Source organism: Cuculus canorus, chromosome 17 (genome assembly GCF_017976375.1).
Source record: "Cuculus canorus isolate bCucCan1 chromosome 17, bCucCan1.pri, whole genome shotgun sequence".
Lineage (NCBI taxonomy): Eukaryota > Metazoa > Chordata > Aves > Cuculiformes > Cuculidae > Cuculus > Cuculus canorus.
Window position 1 is genome coordinate 5,024,228 of NC_071417.1, and position 15,955 is coordinate 5,040,182.

General features: G+C 42.4%; 1 protein-coding gene across 1 annotated transcript in view; it reads right to left on the bottom strand.

The window, feature by feature from the left end:
• TMEM132B (transmembrane protein 132B) overlaps window positions 1–15,955 on the bottom strand; it is a 260,407-nt gene that overhangs the window by 147,958 nt on the left and 96,494 nt on the right. The window contains exon 3 of the mRNA XM_009555727.2: window positions 491–631. Within this exon, the coding sequence (XP_009554022.2) occupies window positions 491–631 (141 nt within the window). The remainder of the gene's footprint in view (window positions 1–490; window positions 632–15,955) is intronic.

Genomic DNA, 15,955 nt, shown 5'->3' on the forward strand with positions numbered 1-15,955 from the left:
TTTGATATGCTTGTGGGAATATTACCATAACAAACACACACAGCATTCATGAGACAGTTCATAGACACTCATAGGCATTTTGCAGAATAATGAATAACACTTAATAGCCTTTACTTTCATAGCTTTTCAAATAAAGAAGACAGCATTGTTCTATATTGCTCTCAATTATTCTTCATATTTCTCTATTTTAATCCATTTCTTTCTCTTGGCTCTTTAGCAACAGGAATTCTCGCACTGCCACGAAGGTGCACGAAAAGCAAATGTGAGCCAGGACTAGTTGGATGGCTCCAGTTTAATGGGATCATCTACTTCCGAAGCTCAGAAGTAAAACAAAAGGAAAAAAGCTCTCAACAGATCACGTACAGCTTTTCCAAGGAGGCCAAGGAAGAAAACACATTAAAAAAGCAATCCAACTCATCAAAGTAGCTATTTTATGTCTCCCACAGCATTTTAGCAAGGGTTAATGCACAAAAAGCACTTGGTGGCTTACCTGCTCTCAGCAGTTGGGTCGTTGTGCACACATGTGACCGTGGCAGTGGTCCTCGCACTGTCCGTCTCTTCTTGAACCCCCCACTGATCTGCATCACTCACTCTGATGTCCAAGATCTTCACACCTGGCGCTGTCCTAATTCTGTTGGGGAACAATAGGGATTGCTTTAGCTAGAGGTTTCCTACAAATTAATCCAGAGAGGTAAACAAGGAAGATGAAAGGAAATATTCCCTCTTCCATTAGCAACAGGCTGGTGCTGTAAGTCACTCTGCTTTAAAAATATAATACAGGTCCGATTATTGAAAAGAGATGAAGTATGAGTTTCATTATGTGCAAAGCCAGTTAATTTTCAGCTTGAACAATGTGGAGAGAATAAGAATGCTTTCTGCTTCAGTGGCACCAGTTTGATATAAATGAAACAGATGTGACTAAGCATAAGTTGATTTAATTTGTTGTGTCTGTCCTGCAGTCTAGAATGGAGAATCAGAGCACTGTAATATGAAATACATCCTCCTGCTTGCAAACCTTTGGGAGCAAGGTGCCTTTTAATATTAGGGCGATCTGCATGGAAAAAAATATGTTCCACTGCTCAAAGACCATAATGCAAGGGGAGAGAGAAGGAATAAGTTACCCTAGAACCTGGACTGAGGCATGAAAATAGTTATGCCATTGTACTGGGATCTATCAAACTGGGCATGTCAAACTCTTGATACTGAAAATAACATCACGCTGGCATGGAAAACCTTGGTTTCCTAAGCATGGATAGAGTTTGAAAGCAGTTCAGTAGTTAGTAAATGTCAACACTTTTGGATTTAAAAAAAAAAAAATTGCTAAAAAAAATTATGTGCTCCAGTGGGGCTCAGCGTTAGGAACAGATTGCCAAGGACTAGGGAAAAAAACCTGCTTTTAATAGCAGGGACTTTATTTGTGCAGCTTGACTCCTGAAACGAGCCTGGGGTTTCAACAGGGCTGCTGCAAATATGCCTGGAGAACAATTAGGCAGAAAGCAACTGCTGCAGCACCACATTTGCCACTACTGCGACTTAATTAATTAAAAGCAAAGCCAAGAGGGACCTCTCAATTGTATGGTGGAATGAAACAGCACTGCTGAGACTTGAAGCATTACTTAACAGTGAATTGTGATGGATTTGCCCCAATGCCTCATGGCCAGTTGCTGCTCACATTACGCTATGAAGAATTTCTTTTAAGTACTAGCTGAGTTGATGGGTTTGGATCAAAGCAACTTCAAGACTCAATGGTTTTTTTCTCTGAGAAGGAATTAATTCATCCTGCTTTTATGATATCCTTATTTTGCCTGTAAGGCTTTATTGATTTAATGGGCCAAATTCATGCCTAGCATGAATGAAAATGTTTTCTGTAAGGAGAGAATTTTGCTTGATACCTCTCTAATTGTCTCCATGTTTCTCCACAGACAGTCACACCTCCAAACAATATGCCTCAAAGATTATGTGCCCCTTTCCTATCATGTCTTCTTTTTTCAGAGGACCACTGATTTATTCTGTAGTAATTACATTGGACCAAACGATTCCTGCAAGATACCTACATGGATTCATTTCAGACTGGTTTGTCATTTACATGAGATAGAGAATTAAGCCTTCAGCAATGCATTCCACTTTTTTTTTTTTGTTAGATTTAGTCAACCACTCTTAAAAAAAAAATCATTACGGCCAAAATCTATAACAAATTTCCCTACATAACACCCCCTCAATTTCCCATGTTTTTTCTTGACAACATCTCTGGAAACCTCTAACACATCTCCCACCCAAGTCAAAGCCCTGGTTAATAAAAGGTTACTTGAAGGGCAGGAGATGGGAGGGAAGCGCAGGACAGCTGGATTTCATCCATGATTTCAGGATTCACCAACCTTTTTCCATCTGTCAGAAGCTTGTTATGTCCTCCTACACAGCTTTTGCACTACGTATATCTTCGCTCTGCAGCATTTACTTTCTTCTACTCTGATCCAAATCTCTCACTGCGGTTTACCCCAGTGAAAAGCAACAAGGCAAAATTCCTTGCCACGCCTGAGCAGGCTTTAGCCACGTAAGACCCCCATGCAGCTCCCTCCTTCGTGGAAGCTGAAGCTGCTGCTCCTCTCTACTGCTGGAGAGCAGTGGTCCCCACACAGCACAGGAGTAAGAATGCCAGAACCTCAAATATCCACATCAATTTACATGCCTGGTTGTTCCAATCTCTCCAGCCACACTGCACCCCAAAATGCTGGCTTCTCTCTTGTGCCGTCCGACTTTACAACCCACCAAACACAAGCCAGCAGTGGCCCAGAAGGCCAAGAAGGCCAACAGCATCTTGGCTTGTATCAGAAACGGCGTGGCCAGCAGGTCCAGGGAGGTGATTCTGCCCCTGGACTCGGCACTTATTGCTCTCTACAACTACCTGAAAGGAGGGTGTAGAGAGGAGGGAGCTGGGCTCTTCTCCCAAGTGACAGAGGACAGGACAAGGGGAATGGCCTCAAGCTGCGCCAGGGGAGGGTCAGACTGGATATCAGGAAAAAACTTTTCACAGAAAGGGCCATCGGGCCCTGGCAGAGTCTGCCCGGGGAGATGGTGCAGTCACCATCCCTGGAGGTGTTTAAAAGATGGGTAGATGAGGTGCTCAGGGATGTGGTTTAGTGGCAGATAGGAATGGTTGGACTCGATGATCCAAGAGGTCTTTTCCAATGTGGTGTTTCTATGATTCTATGATCCCCTCAGTCGTGTCTCCCTCCCTCTGCCAGGGAACTTTGCTGTTTCTTCTCTTGAGTCTGAATGCCATTTGCCTGTCTGGACAGCAGATGAGACTCTCCCAATGCCTGACCTGTTGGCTCACCACTTGGTTTCTCCTTCAGGGCACTGTCCCTTAACGGGAGGCCTTCTGGTCTTGGCAATGCTGTCTTGTTGACTGTGCTTACAGCTTTCGCTTGCTGCGTATCTACTGTCTTGCTCGGTTAGCATCAAGTGAACATCACATACTCTGCTTCCCAGCTACGTTTTCCAAAAATGTCTCAGAATGCTGCATTTGAAGAAAATTTCCAGTCTAATCCCCTGCAATGCATCTGCTCTGGTGGGCTGAGACAAGATGTCATTTTGCATTTTTGGATATCAGTAGAGCCAGGAAGGTTGAAAGAAGAAGAAACTGAATTCAGCTTCTCACTTAGGAAAAGTCAAGAAATTCAAATTAAAGCAGCCTACATATGGGAGATTTGAGCCTACTATTCTTCAGATAAGTGATTCATATCTTTAAATCTGCCCCCAAACTCAGGCACAAAAAAATGTTCTAAGATTTGGGGACTAAGGCTTTGAAAAAGAATAAGAAACTCCTACCAGAGCTGACATTAACTGGAGAAAGGATGGTGAATGGCTAGTGTGAGCCCAGGTGCTGCGTTTATTGCCCTGCTATGTGCAAGGCTTCAATTATAAGCCTGAGTGGATCATTTAGTTTTCTTATACCTCCCTTCCCCACTTGTAAAATACTGGGAAGAGTTGCTCTTCAAATTCCAGTGGAGCTGTAAGGAAAAACTGAATTGCATGAGAAAAATCTGACATCCCTTAAATTTACCACCAGACAAAAAAATCTGTCATCTCTGGGCTTGAAGTAATTCTTACCACTAAGATGGCTTCATTCTTTTTTTAGTAAAATCATTGTGAAATTAAAGAAAGGGGAAAGAAAAAAAAAAAAAACCAGCACATGAGAGCCAACTGGAAGCTTGGCAAAACTGACATTTCACTTCCATGAAATGCTTGCTTTCTGAAAGGCAGAATTTTCAGACCAAAAACTGTACTGTGAGAAAGTGTTTGCCTATCTTTAAATCATTACAACTTCTGTGGCATTTCAATAAGGCAACTAACAGAGATGTAAATGAGACAGAGGAACAGTGAATGAGCTCACCAGAAATTAGCTTTCAATTGGACCCCCACATTATAGCCCACACCCACAGCCTGCATCACAAACAAGATGATCACTGTGGCCAAGAAGGCCAATGGCATCTTGGTTTGTATCAGAAATTGCGGGGCCAGTGGGTCCAGGGAGGCGATTCTGCCCCCGGACTCGGCACTGGTGAGACCACACCTCAAATCCCATGTTCAGTTCTGGGCCCCTCACCACAAGAAGGATGTTGAGGCTCTGGAGTGTGTCCAGAGTAGAGGAACGAAGCTGGTGAGGGGCTGGAGAACAAATCTTACGAGGAGTGGCTGAGAGAGCTGGGGTTGTTTAGCCTGGAGAAGAGGAGGCTGAGGGGAGACCTTATTGCTCTCTACAACTACCTGAAAGGAGGTTGTGGAGAGGAGGGAGCTCCCAAGTGACAGGGACAGGACAAGGGGGAATGGCCTCAAGCTGTGCCAGGGGAGGGTCAGACTGGATATCAAGAAAAAGTTTTTCACAGAAAGGGTCAAGGGGCTCTGGCAGAGGCTGCCCAGGGAGGTGGTGGAGTCACCATCCCCAGAGGTATTTAGAAGGTGGGTAGATGAGGTGCTCAGGGATGTGGTTTAGTGGCAGATAGGAATGGTTGGACTCAATGATCCAAGAGGTCTTTTCCAACCTGATGATTCTATGATTCTTTAGGGGTACAGGAGATCCATCAGGTCCAACACAAATGTGACACCTTCAAACACTGCCTTTCAAGACACTTTTCCCATAAAAGGAGGTAGCCAAGTGGGGTGGAAGATGTGCCTAAGCTGTCCAGAACAGGGAATCAATGAAGCAACTGCTTCTCCAGTGGGTTTAGCCCTCTTCTCCAGCTATAAAAGCAGCATAGAGGAAGCTGCTTTCAATTTGGACTGCAGAATACATTCGGTATCCCTGGCAGTGTTTTTTTCCCGGAACAGTGTGTCTTCCATTTACTGTGGAATATAAAGATGGAAACGTGATAGATTGAATGGAGCGGACAAGCAGAAGCATCCCCAGTCTGCCAACTTGGAACAACCAGAAACTGTTCTAAAATGCAATCCCAGCCCTAAATGTATGCGACCCCATCACAGAGCTGCTTTAAACCTCTTCTCTCAGTTATTACAGCAGAAGGAAAGAAGGTACAAGTAATCACAGGGGCTGGAAAGTAACTTAAGGGCTGCAAGAGGGATTTAAACAGTGGAGCACTTAACGGAAGTGGTGCAGGGACTTCAAATGCCTCCCAGTCAATTAAGCGCAAAATCTGAAAGGTAAATGCTTGCTTGCAATGCACCCCCAGCTACACTCCCAGCAGCAGCAATTGGGAAGTAAAATCTTGGCAAAAGGAACTTTAAAATAGAAACAGAAGGAAAAGATACTTAGGAAATAAAACAAGAATGTGCTCACAGCAGATGGAAAATGCTTAAAATGACGAGAAAAGAGACTTTTTCAGAGCTATTTTCGAAATCCTCTTATCTTCCCCCCTGCCCCACTATGGGGGAAAACATGATCTGAGCTAAATTCACTCTCAATGACATACCAATAATAACAGTTTTGATACTAAAATTCAATTGTAATTTCCAGCCATTTCTGTATTCAGCTCTTCAACAAGCATTTTTAGCCCAATTAAAAATAAAATCATTATCCTTCCTCTACACGAAATCCAAGCTGTAGGCCAGTTTAGTTAACTTGCCTAAAATTATACTGTCTCTGCAGAGTCAGAATGAGGGCTGATACATCCTGATTCCCAAGCTTACCCTTCAGCCAGACACCCCTACCCATCTTTAAGACCAACCCAGAGCAGAGCTGAGTAATTCCGAGCCCTCACAGAACATTTTACATATTTGAAGAATTACACAAACAGCAAGCAATTAGTTCTGAATGAGGCCCCTGGGGAGTTTCTAGTTAAAATACATGTGTTTTAAGATACATTAAGCCAAGCACTATAAATTAAAATAATCACTGAAATCAGACATAACATCTGGGGACTTCGGGGGTGTGGGTGAGGTAGGCAGGGTTTCTCGATAGGAGGGAATAGAAGCATCCCTGCATGGAGGGAGGATGCAAGTGGAGTTGCTGGAAGATATGAGGCAAAAAGGGTATGTGATTCATAGCTGCCACATCCAAGTATATTCCATGGCATTTGGGAGGGAGGCACAGACAGTCAGGGGTTCATCGGCGTAATGAAAGTTAAACCACTGGGAAGCATTGTTATAGCAGATGGAGGGTTGAGGTGGGACCAGACCTCCCTCCAAGAGAGGCGCCATCCCTTTCTCTTGTGTCTTCCTAAGCTTCCTGGCCAAGATTCTGTACGTATAATCCAAAAATGTGAGGAAAATGAGATGGTGCAAAGTCACACAGAAAACACATGGCAGAACCAGATATTATGTCTTGGAATATTTTGTTGTCTTCACCGTAAACCCACCCAGCTCTCCTGCTCCTACTGTAGACCCACCAATAACAGACCACATGTCCTGCAACAGCCAGGCGAGACCAGCCTGCGTGCAGATACACCCTCTGCTGCTGTGGGCTTGCCATTTGTGTGAAATGGGAGTGCCCCACCCAGCAGGTGATCATCCCGCACACTCTCACCTCTTATGGAAGTCACATTTACAGTGACTCAGGGAATCAGATCCTAAATCTTCACAAGCCAAACAAGTGTTTCTTTTCTAAAGTATTTTTCCAAGAACTTAAATTCTTTGTTCTTTTACATTTTAAAAGACTTGCCATAGGTTCGTGTTCAAATTACTTCCCCATCAAGTTCTTCTTAAAAGAGCAACACCAGGCCAGCTGTGTTTGTTTCCATGATTCCATATTGTCACTATAAGTAAAGCTATCGTTCCAAGCATGCAAAATACACAAAGATCTTAGCCTTCTCAAAAGGTCACAAGTTTAGAAGTAAAAATAATATGTTGCTTTACTGTAAAGTAAAACAAGCAGCCTGCAAATCCCTGTGGAGAGATGCAGGTAAATGGCAGGCAGAGGGCAATGTGGAACAGAGGACAACTGTGATGCATCAAAGAAACAGAAACCCCAAAGAAACAGAAACCCCAAGAAAAAGGGGTTGAGAAACAGTACCAGCAGGTAAAAAACTCAACATAGCCCTGGTACAAGCCCCATGGTAACCAGTGAAACAAGGTGAGAACTCATGATAGGATGAAAAAAAGAGCACGTTTGTGCTGGGGGACAAAGGCAGCTCAATACTTAGAGAGGCAGTAACCTGCAGTCAACTGGAATTTTATTTAAGATTCAATCACTCCAGTGACTGCCCTTTCATTGCAAGTACAATGCATAATTGGCCCAAATTTGTTTTCATAATGAGACATGGGTCTGCTATGTCCTGCCTGCCCGGGCTCTGCATCTCGTAACTTGAGCTCTTTCTCCCCTTTACACTGTATCATGAAACGTGCTTCTTCCTTCTGTGTATCTCAACTTCTCTCTGCAGCTGTTATTTTTACACAATCCTTTCTAGCTGTCTATTTAACCCTGCCAAGCATTTGGGGATGCAGCTTCTATAAAATCAGTTATTACTGTTGTATATCAGAATATCCCCACCCAACGCTCGCTGAAGGAAGAAAGTCAATGCAATGGGTAGGACAAATCAGACAAAAATGGGTACAGTGACCAGCGCGAAGTAAGGCAGGAATAAAGCTGCTCAATAGACACGGTGGCTAATATGAAAAAACCCAGAAACTCAGAGAACAGAAACCCCTTTGAAATCATGGCGGGGGATCAATGCTAAAGATTTAGAATGAGAAAACTGCCACTCTTCTACCCCAAAAGGTGAAGCTTTCAACCTGATTTTTTCAGCACATCAAACGTCTCAAAATGTGCTAAGCATCAAGCTCACTAGCATATTGGATTTTGAATAATGAAAAGAGTAAACAGGATTTTAATTTGGATTCTGACAGTAAAGTACTTTCCATGTGATGAATTAACTATTAGGGAAGACAAATTAACACAACCTACCCTTGAGTATGATGGCTTATGATTTTGAGGAAGCTTTTACAGAAGCATGATCAAAATAAGGCAAGATAAAAAGTAGGAGATGATGACGTGGTGAGCATTTCATCAAAAATCCTCCCTCCTCCTTTTCATCAAATTGTATGTATGACTGCCCTAAAAAAGTGCAGCAGATTTTCTCAAGAACCCCTCATTTTTCCTAAGAATGTCCAAGCTGATCTTCAGGTGGTCCACTAGAGATTGATAAATTTTATAGTGACTGTTTAATATTGAAAAGTTACATTTCCCATATGTGAAGCAAGGTCAGAAGAAGAGGGGTCACCCCTTCTGAATTTTTTCAGAAGAAAATTTGGTCTCAGAAACATTTTCGAAATAGAAGACTACGCTCATAAAATCAGCAAAGAGTATGCAAACATCTTCAAAGCAGTCTAACATCATGTTATATCTCCATATCCAATAGAGAATTCCCATTTTTTTGTCATTTTTTTTTAAAGCAGATAAGACATCTTAAGGTTTCACCTTAATATTTCAGCAGAAATTCCATTTTTTAATCTGCTCTCTCTCTCACTCAGGTAAGTAAATGGAGTTTAGAAAAAGAACAGAAAGACATCCTAATTGGCTTGAAATTAAAGCTATTAGTTTTTATTCTTATTTATTCCTGTCACAAACCAGACCTGTTTATCTGGGTTTCCAACACTGCCATGGAAACCTGAGAGGTTCTGAAGTCTTTATGTAGTACGAGATGAAAACACTATCTCCCACAGTGAAGACTGTTTCCTTTGAAATATGTCAACAGTGGAATTTTGTCCCTCTGGGAGAAAAAGGATTGCCAGGCACTGGGGCAGGAGGCATCCGGTCCAATTCTATGAACTCAAGATATTTTATTAACCGTTTAAGTGTCGGGGCAACTTCAAAATGGGAATGAGGATGTTTACTCATCTTTGCTTAGAAATTGAATCAAGGAGAAAAGAAAAAAAAAAACATTTCTATGAAGACACTGTGCTTTTGTATACTTAAAACCTGTACAAATACCGCATTTCAATATATTTTGGCAATTTCCAAGTAGGTGCTTAAAGCTGCAGGTCAAAGGGTTCTGTAGCAACTGGCATTTTCTTAATAAAATTAAAAGCCAACATTTATTTGAGTCAACCTGAAAACATTGTCGTGACTTTGACATACAGATTTCTTTAATTATAGTATAAGCAAATGTGGCTCTAGATTGTGTTGAAAGCTCTTAAATTCCCATAAACTCTTCACACCAGCAGAACAGTTCTGATGTTTGGGCTGCCCGCCCTGGCATGCCGCTAGCACAGCTCCAGCGATTCCCACTACACCAGCATGGGAAACCAGATCAGGTCCTCTGCCCTTTGTCTGCCTGAAGGGCAGGAAATATTGCCCATAATCTGTGAATAAATACATGATTCCTAAAACTCACTTGACACTTTACACTTTCAAAGTATCCAATAAACATGAACTAACCGTTATTACTATTGATCAAAAGGAGGCAGCAGGTCGTTTTCCAAGTCTAAATGATCCTCATGCTACCAAACAACTCATAACATCCCTTTCTCATTAGGATGCACAACCAGCTTGCACCTCCTGATGTGTTGATCATTATTCAGAGCTCAAGAGTGCCTGCTGTCACACGCCCTTAGACATCTCCAAGAATTGAAGTATGTGCTCTCTTTTCTCCAACACAACAATTCATGGTGTACCTTCTCTGTAGAGAGGAAAGGTAAAATGCTGGAGTGGTTTTCTGTAACACATATCTACAGAACAAAAATCAAAGCCCTCACAGTCTCTTCAACCTTTCTCTGAAAGATCTAAAATACTCAGACTATATCCTTTACCTTGAAACCAATGCAACGCTATAAAAGATGAAACTCTTCTTTAAAGCCTAGGAGTACAGGAGAAAACACATTACCAAGTCTGAAGGTGTGCGAAGTATTTGAACTTTGAATTCTTGCAATCATGCAGAAACACAGCTTTGAAAACTATAATGAAAAAATCAAAGTAAGTCAGAGGTTTCCTCCTGGAAAGACAAAGATACTTACAGGTTTCCTTTTATTGAAGGGCTCCTTTCAGAAATCAACACTGCAGAAATGTTTGCAGCCTGAATAGAGTTCAGGCCTCCCGAGAGACAAAGAATTTTTATAAAGTGGTCATTTTTCTACCTCTAGTAGTAAAAATATCTGAAGGTCACGGTTTCTGGAAACATATAAACAACAATGAAGTAAAAACTTTCCATCCCTCTCCCTGCAAAACTGGATAATGAGCTCCATAGCATCATCTTGGTCAACAACAGATGGGGTTTACAACATTTAAAATAGTCCTTCATTCTGGCTTAATTTTCTCTCTACATGGGAGACTCATGCATTTTCCATAAAGAAAAAGTTTATTAAATACAATTCAGACTAATAGAATTAATTATCGTTTACCAGCTATCAATACATATGACTTAGGATAAGAACAACTTTCCTGGGTTGCTGATGAGTACTGCAGCCAACCCTGGGCTTTGTTGCATTTGTCAGACTGCTTGTGGCACAAACCCTCACTCAGGGCAGGTTGTGACTGCAAATTCCCTGACTGGCACATTCCCAAAACAGGTCAGTGGAAGCCAATCTGTGCCTAGTCTTGAAGCAGCGTGTATAGTCCAGTCCAAAGTAGTACATACCAGAGACATTCCACCAATGAGGCCACACCTTGACTTTCAGACAGCTAGTGAACCTCTTCCGATGGTTTAAAAGGTTCAAGGGAGGAGACCAGCAGTGAGGTTGATGGCCAACATGTTGACATGTCTCCTCCACTTAGCAGATGAGGTTAAAAGCAAGAGGACATTCAGTAACAGTCATCTAAAAGGTTGCTTAAAACTGCACCGGTAAGAAAAATAAACAAACAAACAAACAAAACCAAAAAAACATTAAAAAGAGCAGATTTTTGAAACCTCTAAAACTTCTGAAACCAGTCCCAACTCTTGGCACACTCAACAATTGCTTAACAGCATGAAAGGGCAGCCTGATCTTGTGGGAGATGTCTCTGCCCATGGCAGGGGGTTGGAACTGGATGATCTTTACGGTCTCTTCCAACCCAAACTATTCTATGATTCTATGAAATGGTCTTTAAGGGATCTATCACGCACTCTTCCATGCTGCACAAAAAAAAGCAGCATAGAAAGGACTGTTAATAGGAGCTCCACCTAGACTGTGACAAGGAGACACTGACCTGAGCACAAGGGATGGAGTTAAGAGCAGAGAGGGGAAAAAGCACAGCAATGAAAATCCTTCCAGAATTAAAAAGGCCACAAGAACTTTGCCTGAACTTGTAGTTGTTGTTTTTATTGGATTATTTTATGAGGTTTTATGTTGTTTAATCGAAGAAAGAAAATGGATGCCATAAAATATGCAGAGCTAACTGGGACTGCAGAGTACATCGCGGAATATTGCTAGTAATGCCATTTCCCCTTCACTGTCAAAAAATAAAAATATCGTTCTTTATATCCCTGTCACATGGAACAGCGGTCCTCTTGCGCTTGCCAATCAATCATCTTGGAGCGCACCTTTACCTTGAGCAATATGTGCTAGGACGGTGAATAAGGAAAGCTCAGGAAATAATCTCCCTTTCCACAAGATAGAATTCAATTTCCAGTATAGCTCAGACCAGTACTTTTCTTGAAAAGGTGGCACCATATATTACAGAAAAAAAGCATTTTTCTGCCACTAGTGAAAACTTTAGTGAGCATTATGATTATGTGGTTTGTACTCCAGGCACCAATGACCACCAAGCAGGCTAATAATGTGCGAATTCTGATGAGAACCAGCCCTCCAGCTGGGATAAAACATCAAAGATTTCTTTTCCCCCTGTCTTTTTCCCATTCTGCTTTCTTTACTATATGATTTGTTCTCTAGTTTCAGACAACAACTTTCCAAGTTTCTCCTAGAAGCACTTCATGATAAAACCACTCCACTCTGGTTCAGATAGCCCAAATCAGCGCCACGGCCACTGTCCCAACCGGCTTTTATCTTTGACAGCCCTAGTCTGGTTTCTTCAAGTGCTGCTTCTCAGGAGTTCCTTGAAGACTCTGCAGGTAGATGGAGCTTTCACCAACGACTCTTTGACTCCCCCTTTGGGTATCGGTAGACTGGGTGAAGATTTTGCAGGTCCCGAGCTTTGTGTCTCCTCAGAGCACATCCCACAAAGGTCGCACGGCAGAGGCTGGCTGGGTCCAAAACCTTCTGCAATAACATCCAGAAAAGCCCAACAAATTGATGGTGCTGAAGCACTGACTCGCTGGATTTGCATGCAATATTTCCAACTGTGAAGACAGGGAGACAGTTCTTCCCCTCTAAACGCCCTGAAGCTCCAATTACTGGCTTCTGCTCTGCAGATCTGGCCAAAATACCGTTCTGCAAGCTGGTGCCTGACAGACAGACCCCAGCAGCCCCAGAGCCTGAAATGGGCAAAGAGGTCAGGAGGATTCAGCCCTCCAAAGTGTTGCTCACAGTGCTGCCGCAGCTTAGAAAGCTTATCCAGCCTTGCAAAGCTGTCAGGAAAATTTACCAGCCACCGCACAAAAATTGCTTGCCATTTACAACAGTGATTGATGGTAATGCAAGAAACTAATGGCATTTTACTTGCCTGTCAAAAGAAATTACTCACTCTGGGCCAGTAGGATTGGGGAAGGATTCTTTAATCCTTGCAGCAATTTTTAAATTAAACTCTAGTGTTTGCAGAGCTGAAGACCAGTCAGACAGCAGTCTGCTTCGAGATGGATTCAAACATGAAGTAGCACACGGGCAGATAGGTTCAGCACAGCAATAAAACAGGGGGAAAGGCAGTTGCCAACTACGCTTTTGTCTTTTAATTTTAAAGATTGCAGGGCACAAATCCATTTCCAGATCGTTAATCACTAACAAAGACCTAGGTCCTGGCACTATGCATGTAAAAAAAATGTTGGGGAAATAACAGGATAGGAAGGCCATAACTAAAAATGGGAGGCAACAGATCCAAGCGGTCCAGGTAGGTGCTCCCATTCGGTCTATACGTGCAGAAGAGTGTAGCAGTACAGGCAGTCAATTCACTTCCTAGATCAGTAGAGTTGATAGGATCATTCCCTCTGTAGCTTTTCCTTTCCTTCCTAAGAGCAGTACTAAACCTTGCTTTAACCTTTTAGCATTTTTCCTTTATCATTGCATAGGGTCTGTTTGCCACCAGAACTGCTCTCTTCTGCTTTTACCAGCACTACTGGCATTCCACCTGTAGGATGGCAGATCCTCCATCACAGTTCAGTCCCAGTATCCTTGCTAAATAAGCTACTTCAACAGTTTGGAGGCAGACAACATTCATTCACTCGTTCATGAGCTGGCAGGTCAGGGTGGAGGACTGGAAAAGAGGTCCTTCAGCAGGAGCTGATTCTTACAAGCAGTAGTACAGCAAGCTCCAGCGCCTAGCACTGCCCTCGGGGAATTTCAGTAAGACAAATAGCAAGGGACATCACACCGCACCTTTGAGGATAGAAATAAGCCACTCTCACAGTTTTTATTTCAGTTAGCCTCTGTTTTCTTGACCAACCTTTATGATTCAAGCTCCTACACATCCTCAGAAACTAGATGAAAAATTGTCTTTGCAAAAGGTCATGAACAAAAAGGGCTGAGAGGAAACATTTCATGTTTCGTGGAAACTACACATGCCTAGGTGCTAGCTACTAAAAAGTCGCTTAAACTTTCGCCATTTCAAATCATATACTGTGTCTGCAATAATAAACACTCTAAAAACAGGCTTTCCCACCAGGGAAGTTGAGGGGCACTGAATCAACTTCCTATAAAACCAGCTACAATCCATTATAAAGCATTCAGTGGTTTTCAGTGAAAAACACTCACAGTGAGATACTGCATCCCACTGAGCATTAAGCACTTCCCATTCCTGTTCTGCATTTTCAATTCTAACTAGTTCCTAACCCTGTTAGTCATGAATTTGCAATTAATGAACCTTGTTTAGAGGATGAGAATACTGAAATTGTTCTGATAGAAGGGCTGTAACCACAGAAAGACTATCTAATTCAGCAAGGGAATCTGCTGTGCTTAGGGGGGATTCCAAACCTTCAATAAAGGAAATCAGCTGTTAAGTCATTTTAACAAGGGGCAGCATGCTGTGTTCTCGGCTCCGCGGTGCCACGCAATGGTCTCACAGCTTGGCATCTGGGGACAGAATCATCTTCATGTGTTAAGGATGCTTAACATCTCCTCATGAATCTGGGGCTGGTCAAAAAATGGCTGTGACTGAAACGAGGATGGTGTAAGCGTGGTTTTCCTAACTGCGAGAAACACTCACACATATACTTTCTTGATCTAATACAGCAAAGGACCAATAACCCAGGGCTAAATTAATTATAAGTAGTTTTGCTTGAGCAGGAAAACAGCAGATGATCCTCTCCTGCTTCAAGGGGACAAGTGAAACAAGTATCTTTGTGGCTCTTCTTCCTAGCACCTGGAAGGAAGAAGTCTCCCTCAGGAGTTTTCTTCTTCCAGAGCATCCAGAGGAGCAGATTTCCTCTGCAGCTGGGGATATGGGGACAGGCAAGACAAGTCTCCTCTCCAGGCTTGATAGCGGGCTAGAGAAGACCTTGTACACAGCCTCATCAGCCCAGCCTTCTTGTTGACACTAATAGAAAGTGTACCTCCCAGTCCATGAAAAGAGTGATAAAACAGTGAAGAATAAAAACATATTAAAGAATATCACCCATCATGTGCCCATCAATGCTTGGAAAAAATTTGGAGTGGGAGGGGAGCTTAATTATATTTGAAATTATTTAAAAAATGCACTGAGATGGAATAAACATTCCCCGTTCAGCAGTACCACTCAATTTCAGACATATTTCAGGAGGCTAATCCTGAAGACCAGGAGATTAATTCCTGGAGACAAGCCCTCTTTCCCCCCCAGCTCCTCCCCAGCTCTTCAGAGAAAATGACCTGGTCTGATCTTAACGCATCTTGAAAATGACAGAAAGATTAATTATGCTCCTCCCTATTACATCTTCACGGCACATCTGAGCAGCTTCTACAGCTACGAAACCTTTATTTCCGTGGTCCTTTTGATTGCACTGCTTAGATATTCAAAGACTCATTAAATGTAAGGGGAAGTCCCACTCACTGAGACTTAGTATGGAAAGGAGGTGGGGAGGAAAGCTTAAAGTTATCTTGTACTTAAGTTAAAGAGACAGTTGGAGAAGATCTATTCATAAATCAAACTCTCCATCCTCGAAGAGTCATGTATTCTCCTAGTGCTCTGTACGCAGGAGATGCTGTTGGGAGTAAAGGACTGAGAAACACAGCCTGCTCCGATGACTGACTGTTTGTTCCTACAGAAAAAAACAAGGGGTGAAGAAGGAAAAGCAAATAAACCCGCCTTGTATTTTTGTAGACACAGTTTTGCACCTATAAATCACAGCTTTCCAATTGCAATACTAACAAGTTAATCTCAGCTTTCCTATCAGTCTGCTGCAAAGGTGGTGTTCGTCGATGCCTGTGTGATAGTGGTTGTAATTATTTCCTCCAGCAATTACTGTCACTATATCTGACCTTATCCTAGAGTCAAGTACCAAGGCATTAA